Here is a 13,011-nt window from a genome sequence, read left to right on the forward strand (position 1 = left end):
GTGGTTTATTTTTAACATTTTCCAGTTATTAATTCTTAATTTTGGACCGTAAGAGGTACGAATATCTTAGTAATGTTTAAGTAATTTCGACATTGTTTTTTTTAAAATACCTAATTTGTTTTATTTTTTGACCTTTGCCAACTATCAAACGTTTATATTAAATATCGATTTAATTATAAAAATATTAAATTTTTTTGTTTTTTTTTATCAATCTTTGACAAATTTTAAGTCTATTTTGACTATTTTTTTTTTTGTAAATTTTGTAGTACTTATATTTTATTTTTATTATACTTTTAAGCTCAACTGCAACCGTGAGTATGCGAACCAACATTTCTTGCTAAAATATGACTTCCTTTGTAAGTTGTCGAATTTCTTATGACGGTATGTTGTGAACACCTGGCATCCATTTAAATAGACGTACTCTTGTGCTTCTATTGTTTGTTGTTCAACAGCTGTAACAACTGGGACTGAAGTATCCATTTTGTGCTCCTCTACCACTGCAATGACTGATTCGGTTGTAACCGGTATCTGTTCATCGGTTAGAAAAAATGGATCCGTGGGATCTGTTTTTTGCTTTTGCAAGTTGAGTTCAATAGTTGGAATAACAGCAATGATTGGTTTGGTTCTAACCTGTTCCTGTTCATCATTTGGAATAATTTGATCTGTTGGGTCTGTTTTTTGCTTTTGGACAACGGCAGTTAATGTTTTTGTTGGAATAGTAATTTCAGGTAGGATTGGCGAAATGTCTTTAACCAGTTGCCGCTTTGCAGGTTTTCTAACATTCTTTGAGGTTGGTATCGTGGCATTATTGTTATTTATATTGCAAGATGATCTGCAAAGAAAATAAAAATTATTTTATTTGTGATAAAAAAGTTTACTTTTTTAAAACTAATTGTATACTTCCTTTATACAGGGTAGAAATCATTTATGGAATAAAATTATTTCTGTCCTCGTTTAAAATAAAAATTTAAATAGCTGAAACCAGTGGATTTTTATATATAAATTTGCTCTTTTTAAACACAAATTTAAATGCACATGATGATTCAGGCAAGCCTAGTGTGGGCAATAAGCTTTATTTTTAACGGAACAGCGTGTACATTTTTATATTTTTAAAAGATCCTTAATAACATGATCTTAACGAACTATATCATGTAGAATCTATTACGAATATTATAGGGTGGAATTTTGAAATTATACAGTGAGCAAACTATTTACGGAATAAAATTGTTTGTGTCTTTCTTTTCTAAAATTATAAAAACGCTGGTACATGTCAACTTTTAAATTTAAATGTGCGTCTTTTTAAACATAAATTTAAATGTACAGCATGATTCACGCAAGTCTAACATATTCTATCATCTTTATTTTTAATGGAACACCCTGTATATTTTTATGTTTTTAAAAGCTCCTGATCTTAATAAACTTGATAATGTGGGGTCTATTATGAATCATACAAAGTGAAATTTTTCTACTGCAGACAAAAAACAAAGTTTTCTAAACCTACAATGACATCCACTCTTACCATATCCATCCACTATTATGGAACACTTTTGATCGTCTTTCTCATCAAAAAGCTCAAAATATTACTCACAATAAAACTCAAACCCAGAAACGCAAACTGGACCAAATTATCTATCAGCAAAATCCACAGCCCATTTTGAATCAACAACCTTCTACTGTTGTACGCAATTCCTCAGATATTCACATATCCTATTCAGTTATTAAAGCTCTCTTAGAGGGTTTCAATTTTTCCGTTATTTATCTTTCCATTCCAACTGAGAAAATTATTTTTCAAACTGAAAAGCTATTTTTCATCTTCCTTCCGACCAATCCGAAGTTGCCAGACAGGATGTCGCAAGAATTCTTTTTACTTTCTAACATCTACCGCCAAATATCAATCTTTCATAAAGACTTACCACCAAAGAACTTTATAACAACCCTGACATTGTCATCCTTTCGGACAACAAAAGTAATGCTACCGTCATTCTCGCCTCGTTCTGTGTCAAAAATTCTTTCCAGTTCATTGATTTTCTAAAAAACATTTTTATTTGACCCTCAGATATACTAATTATTTTTGACATTGTTTCTTTATTCACCAACATTCCTATTGATGAGACCATTTCCATCTTGGACTCTAAACATCAAATCCCCCAAGATACATTATCTCTTATAAAATACTAAAGGTCTAATACATACTCTTTATTCCAAAATCATTTCTATCGTCAAATCAAAGGTGCCCTAATGGGATCCCTTCTCTTTCCCGTAATAGCTAATATCTTCATGGAATATTTTAAAACAAGAGCACTGTCCTCATCAAATCTCAAACCCACAGGCTGGTTATGGTACGTTGATGACACCTGATGATGTCATTTGTCCCCATGGCAAAGACACATTAGACCTCATCCTCTCCTACCTGAATGGAATACATTCCAGTATTTAGTTGACGATAGAAGTTGAATCTGAAGCGTCTTTGCCATTCCTTGATGTTCTTAATTAGAAACACCCACTTCACAGTTTTTTGTATTCCGTTTACTGGAAATGTGCCCAGTCACATCATCACACCTCCCAACTCAGTTCAGTTATAAACACTCTTGTTTCCCGTTCCATAAGACTTAGCGACGGCAATCACAGATTATCCGAAATCAATTTAACAAACCAAACACTCTTACAAAACGGCTACCACAAAACCTAAATCAATATGAGCATTCAAAAACATTTAAACGCCATTTCATCCAAAAAAGAAACCTTACCGCCTAATCATCCCAAGGTCTTTTTTTTATCAAAAGTGTTTTATGTTTCTTGTTTTTATCAAAGGTGATAAGATCACTACAACTCTCAACCCTCTAAACAAAAAAACCATCTTCACTACTCACTCCAAGTTGTCCAATCCCGTCAGATCCGTAAAATACCAAATCTCGAGTTTCAGAATCAAAATCGAGAATTATTCGTAAAGCTATAGAAATTGAAAAACGCCCTAACAGCTTAAAGACGCAGCGCGATGACAAACGACAAAAAATTTCATAAAAAAATTGGTCATACTATCCTCATGAAGAAGTAGAAGAACTTAAAGAAAAGAAAGAGATTTAACAAGAAAAAGGTGACTGTTGGAATTAATTTTTTAAAAATTTCCATTACAACAGCTGATCTCAGGTTCGAATAAAATATGGAGGGTGATTGGCAAGGTTAGCAACGTACCAAACGCAAAAACTAAGACTGACCTAATAAACAATATAAAGCGTCGAACCGGATTGATGATGTGATAAAGTCCACTGCAAGAAATAAAGACAAGAGAAGAATATTAAAAACTTAAATGAAAAGTGGCCAAGAAATAACTGATAGAGAAGAAAATGAATATGTGCTCTTTAAAGAAAACAAAAAAAGGGCAATAAAAACTAGGTGAATATATACCAAGTGAATAAAGTAGAGTAGCAAAAGAAGACAGAGCCAAAAAAAGGTGTAGCCTTATCAATACATCAAAGATACCAAAATCATATCAAAGAGTATTAATATGTATCCAAAGGGATTATAACAACAAACATAGGAATGGGGAAGGAAAATCTGAACATTATCAAAGTATACGGCCCAGAATATAAAAAGCCTCAAATAATAAGTGAATTATTTTATGAGAATTTACAAGTAATATACTAACTCAGAGGGAAGATGGAACTTCAATAGACAAAAGCTATGAGAGCAACTCTTGCTTTCATTAGGTCCTCGTAGGCACATCGTCTCAGGACCAGTAAATTCACGTGGAGTCATACGTCGCCATGTTACCAAATCCACTGGTAACTTTAACATCTTAGAATTTATCACAACATAATGTAAACTAAATTTATAAAAAAAATTTTAAAGGGTTTTTACCCACATATTTAGTGGCTCAATACATGTATACCCACCTAGTGCACTGATGATGGAACATGGATTCCGAAAACGTTTTGTGATATAGCCCGATTGGGTCTTTTAAATTATATACCTTTTATAAAGGATTTTTAATAAATTTTTGGTTATATGTGGTATACAGCCAAACTACAGGAACTTAGATTCCTTGTGGATACTACCCAATTGAGTCTAACAGTAGGATAACACAGGAAGGATATTTAAGCCCTCTATTGTTCAACCTGATCATGGATGAAATAGGATTAGGGATACTCAATGAGAGAAAAACAACGTAATCTGCTAGGCGAACGACGCAATACTATTCTCTACAAATAAAAATGATATTTAACATATGCTTCACCAATTTAATGTAACAGCCAGACAAGTTAACATGATCATTTCACCAAAAAAAGACAAAATGCATCACAACAAACAGCAAATCTGCATGTAAATAAAGAGTAGTAAAGATGTAAATGGGAGATAGAGGAACAGATAATAAACCAAGGGATTAAGTTTAAATATTTTAGCATCACATTGCCTAGCTACGAAAAACTCAAAAAAAAACAACGGATATTAAATAAATAGAGCAAACAGAGCTTAATGAAACACTATAAAGGAATACAAATATTGGAAAAGAAATGAAAGAGCGGTCATTAGACCGATAATGACATACGCGGCAGAAACACAAACCGATACGGAGGAAACAAAAAGAATGCTAGAAACATCAAAGATAAAAACCGTTAGAAACATTTATGGTAAGTTACCATGCATGGCAGAGTTAAAAGTACGGATTTAAGAAGAGGTGCAAAGTGGAGAACATCAAATACTGGCTATGAAAGAGAAAAGTAGAATAGAACAATCATATTAGCAGAATGACAAAAAATAGAGTAGTAAAGTCGGCAAAGAACGGTTCCCCAATAGGATGACGATCAGTGGGAAGACCACGAAAAAAAAAAATGGTACGACCACTTACCGGAGGTACATCAAAAAACAGAGACAGAGTATGGACATAACAATAATAAGAAATTTATTTTACAATTTGTTGTATCCTGGATGATGGTATAAAAACTAAAGTGACTCATATTTTTGGGTTAATATAATAGTAGCAAAGTGTATGGATATAAATCTTGGTAGAAATGTACAATCTCAAACTAAATAAATCTTGAAATCATCTGATTCGATAAAAAATATGATATTAAAAAAACAAAAATGCTTCTACAGCTATAACCAGAAAGGAAAAAATATTCTATTTCCCCGCATTCTATTTCTTTAAAGCTTACGTCTAAAATTATATGACATAGCAGTGATGACCAAAAGAAAACAAACTAAAAGCAAAAATCCAGCCAGCTGACATGAGGAAACTGAAATATTTAAGGCTTTTGTTAGGTGCTACCAGATACCATTGTACTTCTTCAAGTTTCTTTAAACGAATTTGATTGAAATGGCAACAATAACTGACAAATAATGAGCAAGGCATTAAGAAAAAAGAAATAAGTCACAAAGTTTGAAATAAATATAATAGTTTTATAAGAATTATATTCCTCCATAATCCGTAGTTTGAATAAAATGTAGAGAAAAGATAAAAATCAAAATACATCTATAGATACAGCATAAACAAGGAAAGGCCCAATCGATCTTGGTTCGATATATCAACCATCTAGTTAAATAAGACAAATACGTAAGATATAACTTAGTATATTAAACAATTTTAAAAAAAATTAGAATTAGAAATTAATAAAGTAAGTCATTAAAAAGAACAGAGGCTTAAAAGTCTATGATCAACACTGGGTATTTAAAAAATTTATCAAATGTAAAGAGACATTAATAATAAGGAAGAGAAAGAAAAATATAAAATAATAAAGATGGTCGAAGACTTTTCCAAAACCTTATACAATGAATCAACAAAGAAGAACGTCAAAAGAAAAACAAAAAACGTGGGATCAGAAGTGAGGGATGCGAAACAGAAAGCATTTTACAAAGATCTTACTGATGCTCTAGATCTTGTCAAAGCAGCAGAAAATACCATAGTCCTCGGAGATTTTAACGCTAAAGTCGGCAAAGGACGCTGTGGGGGATTATGGCTTGGGAAACGGAAACGAACGTGGAGATCGACTTGTCCAGTTCTGTCAAGAACACGATTTCGTTATATCGAATACTCACTTTAAACTACCACCGAGAAGACTCTACACCTGGAAGTCAAATGCAGAATCAGAGGACAAAATTATTAGGAACGAAATCGACTTCATTCTAATAAAAAATCGATTTAAAAACTGCATCAAATCAGTTAAAACTTATCCAGGTGCTGAGATTGGGTCTGATCACAATCCTATAGTAGCTGTAACCCAATTAAAATTATAAAAGGTGATCAAAAAGAAGTCTCGCAAAAATATTGATACAGCCCAATTATAAGACGAGAAAGTTAAGGAATCAGTTCAAAGACAACTGAACGAAAATTTAATTTGGGAAAATATTGGTGAAAATGCCGATGAGGGCTTAAATAAAATCGTAACAACAGTAAAAGAAATATGTGTGAGAAATTTACAAGCCAGGTCAAAGCTAAAAAGGCAGGCTTGCATGACAGATGACATATTGGATTTCATGGAACAACAGCGACTAGCGAAAAACAACGAAACACTTTATAACAGCATACAAAAAGAAACTCGACGTAAAATACGAGAAGCAAAGAGTCAACATCTAGCCAAACAGTGTCATGACATTGAAGAACTTGAAAACAGATACGATAAGTTTAACATGTATAAAAAAGTGAAAGAATCGGGTGGTATCTTCAATAAAAAACAAACTGCATTGCTACAGGATGAACATGGTAAAGTAATATTAAAAGTAGAGGACAAACTTAAATAATGGAAAAATTACGTCACGAACCTATTCGAAGACGATAGGAGTAGTTCACCTCCCGATATTACTAACTGCGACGGACCCCTCATAACACGCTCTGAGGTTATAAAAGCCATAAAATCATCAAAAGATGGCAGAGCGACTGGTCCTGATGAAATTCCAACTAATATATACAAGCTTATAAATTATAGCAATGTTTTAGAGGCTATACCAGCGGACAACTACCTAATGGTTGGTCTAATTCACTGTTTATACTAGCTCTACCTAAAAAGATAACAGCAAAAACCTGTGCTGATTATAGAACCATCAGTTTGTTAAACCACTTATTGAAAATTTTTCTAAAGGTAATACATGGTCGTATCTACAATAAATGCGAAGAATACCTGGATGACGCACAGTTTGGTTTCCGTAACGGGTTTGGAACGAGAGAGGCACTTTTTGGAATGAACGTACTTGTTCAAAGATGTCGAAGTATATCTGTAGACATATACTGTTGTTTTAGACATATTTACTGTAGACATATACCGAAAGAATTTTCAGAAAAGCACTTTCTGAAAAACAAGAAGGAATACTTGTGAACGGTAAAGTCATCAATAATTTGCGATATGGGGACGATACAGTACTCCTATAGTGTATTTTTATGTATGAGAGAGTAATAAAACAATAAATTATGTATGCAAATCCCTAAACTGTTGATACGGGTGACTCAATGAAAAACAGATATTTGTCAACAAGTTTACAGAAGTATATAGGAAAACAATTTTAAATTGAGTATGACCACCAGGTATAAAGGTTGGAGCAGAATAGAATACAATAGTTGTGAGGGTTACTCATCCCTAAATAAGGTTGCCAGTGTCGGAGTGATGGAGGTTAACAGGTACTAATGAATTTGCAAGAAATGTAAGATGTTTATTTTATTGGTTATATATAACCAATAAAAGTTTAATAAGTACCTACCTATTTGCAAAATAAAGTTTAATTCTTTAGATAAAATAAAACGTTTTATTTTATCTATTTGCAAAATAAAGTTTAATTCTTTGCCTATTTGCAAAATAAAGTTTAATTCTTTAGATAAAATAAAACGTTTTATTTTATCTGAAATGAGTGCATTCCACGAAGTAAGGGTTTCAACAATCAAACATTTAATTCTTTAATTCCAGGAATCTACGACAGTAATTGACTAGATAATTACCTTCTAAACTTATTCCACAGAAAATGTGATAGTGGGTTTTTCCATTTTGTAGGAAGGTCCAAGTGGCGTATTCAAAATTCTTAACAGTTCACTTAAAGTAGGTACTTCAGTTGCAAGGTGCAGTTTATTGTGTATACTAGTGTTATGGAAAATTTGGAAGTGCCGTGTAAACGCCGAAAAATTGGTCCTCTAACAGTTAATGAAAAAACATTAATATTTAATTGTTTTAAATCATTTACAGACAAACGTTTATGTGAAAGTGTTGATGAGACCGTTGAGTTAGTTAGCAGTACACTTGGTGTTGGGAAATCTACGATTTACAGAGTTATTAAAGAAGAGAAATGTGGTAGTTTTCAAATGCCACGTAATGCTCCAGGGAAACCAAAATTTCAAATAGAATATCATTTTAAAGAAGGACTTCGACGGAAAGTGCATCTTCTTTAGACAAGAATTTCTAACATTGGATAAAGTTCTTGTCTCAGTTCGAGATGATAAGGATTACCCAGAAATGAGTCGAAGTACGTTATGGAAACTTTTAAAAGAAATAGGCTTCCGCTGGAAAAAGAATCCCAGAAAGTCTATTTTATTAGAAAGAAGCGATATTGTCATATGGAGAAGACATTTTCTAAGAACCGTAAAGAAATGAGAAACCAAAAAAGAAAAATATTTTATCTTCATGAAACATGGATCAACGAGGGTCATACACCAAATAAATTTTCGCAGGATGAAACTGTTACAAGTCAAAGGCACGCTTTTGTAAATAACTTATCTACTGGTTTAAACCCACCATCAGGAAAGGGACGCAGGCTGATAATAGTACACATTGGCAGTTCAGACGGTTTTGTTGAAGGTGGTTTATTAACTTTTGAATCAACTCGTACCGGTGACTACCATGAAGACATGAACGCTGATGTCTTTCAAGAATGGTTCGAACAAATGATAGATCTTCTTCCTAAGAACTGTGTAATAGTAATGGATAATGCAAGTTATCACTCCAGACTTATAGAAGGACTGCCCACAACCAAGTGGTTAAAAAAAGACTTGCAGAATTGGATGAGTTCAAAAAATATTACGAACCATCCCGGATCTATAAGAAAGGAACTTTATTCGTTGTGTACCCTTCATAAAGAAAAATTTAAAAAATACGAAATTGATGAAATTGCCAAAAATCGTGGAATGACAGTACTTAGATCCCCACCATATCATTGTGAATTAAACCCGATTGAACTGGTATGGGCACAGATAAAGAGTGAAGTTTCAAGAAAAAATACCACTTTTAAAATTCATGATGTTAATCAGTTGTTTTTGGAGGCCGTAAATAATGTAAAACCTGAAAACTGGGAAAAGGCAGTAAATCACACTATTAAAGAAGAGGAAAAAATGTGGAAGCTGGACAATATTACTGATAAAATGATCGAGCCAGTTATTATAAATCTTGGTTCTGAAAGTTCATCTTCTGAATCTGATTTGGATTTGTAACAAGTAGCTGTAAGTTTTATATTAATATTTTTATTCATCTATTTAACATACCTTAGACGGTTTTAAAAACTCTTTTTCTCTTTTGTAATTTTTTAAAATTAAACAAAAATGTGAATTTTTTAAAACCCTTTTTAATGTAGGCCAGTCAGTTCTAATATAGTGTGTGATAAAAGAGGTCACTTTTGTTTACATACACATAACACTTTATAACACTGAAATAATTCATTTATTTTTTACAACTATTCAAAGTAATTTTTCAATTAATCTTGAGCACTCCCATGGAGTGGTCGGAGCTACCAGTTAAAATTATGCTAATTACTCTCTCGTTCATAAAAATAAATTATAGCTTCTAGTCAAGAAGATTTGCAAACACTACTTGATAGTGTCGTTGAGAGTTGTAGGAAGGCAGGTATGGATCTGAACATACAGAAAACCAAAATACTCTTAATAAGTAAACAACAGCATATAAAATCGTCTATATATGTAAATAATACCAAACTTGAGCAAGTTGAGAAAATCGTTTACCTTGGACAGCAATTAAATTGTAACGCAGAAAGTCACGGCGAAATTAGATCTAAGATAGAGTAGGCTAAAGCGGATTTTAGAAGGATGTCCAAGGTGTTATGTAACAGAGACCTAAAATTGGCATTGAGGATTTGCCTACTTCGCTGCTACGTGTTCTCGGTCTTACTTTATGGTGTCGAGTCGTGGACTGTGAATAAAATCGATCTAAATCGCCTTGAGGCTTTCGAAATGTGGTGCTATAGAAGAATTTTAAAAGTTTCCTTGGTGGAGAAGATTCGAAATTCCACAATACTAGAACGTCTCAGCAAGACTACTGAGATCATAAAAAGTATCAAGCAGAGAAAGCTGGAGTATTTCGGACATGTAATGAGAGGTCCCAAATATAGGTTGCTATAAAATATCATGCAAGGAAAAATAACAGGCAAACGCAGTCCAGGATGAAGAAGAACCTCATGGTTGAAGAACTTGCGAGATTGGTATGATGTTGATACAAGCATGCTATTTAGGGTGGCAGTCAATAAAATTAAGATAGCTATGATGGTAACCAACATTCTGAAAGGACAGGGTACATGAAGAAGAAGAAATAGAAAGAGGTTTAAAAAAGCTAAAAAATAATAAAGCTCAGTCGAACACTTGAATACAAGCAGGACAGAAATAATCTTTATACTAACAGAGATACTTAATAGATATATCAACAGCAAAATTCCTAAAGACTGGAACGAGAGTCTTGTAATACTCTTACACGAAAAAGTTGACAAATGTAACCTAAAGAATTATATTAGACCTATATGAGTGTTACTAACAATGGGTTGACTTACAAAATGGACAATTACCAACCATTACCATATTAATTGTAGAATAGATTTGAAATATGGACAAATAATACATAATATATACGCAAACGCAACTATGATAGTACAACTAAATAAAAGCACAAATACCATTCCCATTAAGAGAGGAGTTAAACAGGGCGACGGAATATCTCCAAAGCTTTTTAATCTAGTAAACAAGACGTCTTCAAAACTACAAATTTTTAAAAATATGGCATTAACGTTAATGGCAACGAGTTCAAACACCTCAGATTTACTGATGACATCATGATTATAACGAGCACATTGACGGAATTACCAATTATGATGCAGGAGCACGCAGATAGTGTCAATAGGTTGGCCTAAAAACGAATATGACACAAACCAATACAATGACCAACACAGACGATCCCAAAATTATAACTATAAATGTCAGTAAGATAAAACATGTCCACGAATATATCTACCTAGAGCAAATTTTGAAACTTGACAAAGACAACCAAAGGGACGAAATCATAAGAAGAGCAAGACTGGCGTGGAGAGGATTTGGAAAAGTTAGTTGGATAATTAAGAAATTCAAAATACTTTAATACTTGAGAAGCAAAGTGTTTAATCAGTGCATCCTTTCTATCATGACATATGGACGTCAAACCTGGACTCTAACCAAAGAAAATATGGACAAACCAGCCACAACAGAAAGGGCAATAGAAAGAGCAATGTTAGGTATACGACTATTAGATACAAAGGGGAACAACTGGGTAAGATCAAAAACAAATGTTGAGGATATCACAACAAAAATTCACAAACTAAAATGTAGCTTCGCAGGTCACACTGCTAGACAAAACGCCAACGCCACAATATAACATTGGAGACATTACAAAGGTAGATGATCAAAGGAAAAATCACAGATGAGATGGTTAGATAAAAATAAAATAAAATTAAAAGAATAGTCGGAACAAATTGGGAGAGGCCTCTGTCCAAAAAGGGACGAAGGCTAAGAAGAAAACATGAATAAAAAGGTAATATAAATAACAAGATATAAACAAACGAAATATGTTAAAAAAAGAGCAGTCAGATAGTGATATATATTATTTTCAAAATTATTCAATAAATCGTTTAAATATGTCTTTACAAAACAACGGTGTAGATCGTAGATATTCAGATACCTACTAGCAACGGAGATATATGTGACAGTCGACGATGTAATTCCAAAAAGAGAAGAACGTAATATAAGAATAACGTTTCAAGAGTTGACACTAAATTTAAGCTTGGCAATTAATCGGGCTAAAAGAAATGTTAATATACACAGGTACCTACACGGGTGCAGGACAATAGAAATAAAAGACCTGGCAGCATTTGGAAAATTAAGAGACAAATTTACAAATTGCACAATGTGGCAAAGAATAATTCAAAGGCATATATTATGGTATATGAAACTTGTTGTATATAATATACCGATCATTACTAGAATACTAAAATACAGCTGAATGTAATGTAACATGTAACAAAACAAAGATATGTTAAAGGACTTTTATTAGAACTTGAAAGTTTGCAGTTCATTTCTTTTGACATAATGAAGAACATAATAGATAACATAGCTTAACTAGTTGGATGATAACAGCACTTGATAAAGAACAATGAAGAAAAATAAGAGGATGTATATATCAAGAAATGGATAAAATATGGTACACGCCAATATAATAAAAATAAATAATAAATATAATAAAGGTGCAGATAACTTTTAAAAGATGTTTTAAATATTGTTATTAGTATTCTATCGCAGTACAATAATATTATATGTATACTTAAAAAAACAAAAATATATGGTAACTAATATGTTAATTATGCAACATAAAATTATAACCTATGGATTGACACAAAATAAAAATTGTTTAAGAAATTATTTTTTAATAATTCTGTAATTATTGACATACCTTAAGCACCTCTTCTGGACTTCCGCAGTCAACTTTACGTTTGTTTTCTGTTTTCTTGCCATTACGAACAGAAAATATTAAATAGAAAATCAGAAAATTAAAAAGTTTAACGACGAAGTTGGAGACTTTACCTTTTTTAATAGTTTGAAACACAACTACATAATAATCTAATTTTGGAAACTGACCAACTTAAATACGTACCTGAAGTACTCCCATTAATTACTCCAGGAATTACCATTCTGACCAATTACTACCCTATGTAGTACCGTACGGCGTGCTTCTATTGTTTAACTTTGATAATAATCAGTACGGCATAGTTTTGGTAATATTTGTTATCTAAGTA

The 13,011-nt window shown here is 32.5% G+C and overlaps 1 protein-coding gene across 1 annotated transcript; it reads right to left on the minus strand.

Moving 5' to 3' along the window:
• Nucleotides 1–12,806, minus strand: LOC140438248 (uncharacterized). Its single transcript, XM_072527943.1, has 2 exons — nucleotides 12,669–12,806; nucleotides 1–832 (listed from the first exon to the last, which is right to left on the minus strand). The coding sequence occupies exons 1-2, from the start codon at nucleotides 12,728–12,730 to the stop codon at nucleotides 286–288; spliced, it is 609 nt and encodes a 202-aa protein (XP_072384044.1). The 5' UTR covers nucleotides 12,731–12,806; the 3' UTR covers nucleotides 1–285.
• Nucleotides 12,807–13,011: the final 205 nt, after the last annotated feature.

The sequence above is a fragment of the Diabrotica undecimpunctata genome, chromosome 4 (assembly GCF_040954645.1).
Source record: "Diabrotica undecimpunctata isolate CICGRU chromosome 4, icDiaUnde3, whole genome shotgun sequence".
Taxonomy (NCBI): domain Eukaryota; kingdom Metazoa; phylum Arthropoda; class Insecta; order Coleoptera; family Chrysomelidae; genus Diabrotica; species Diabrotica undecimpunctata.

Bases quoted from the DNA above. Each gene is read 5' to 3' on its own strand.
- LOC140438248 (XM_072527943.1), bottom strand. From the start codon at position 12,730: ATGGCAAGAAAACAGAAAACAAACGTAAAGTTGACTGCGGAAGTCCAG. The intron at 833-12,668 runs GTATGTCAATAA...TTTTCTTTGCAG, and splicing joins GTCCAGAAGAGGTGCTTAAG to ATCATCTTGCAATATAAATA.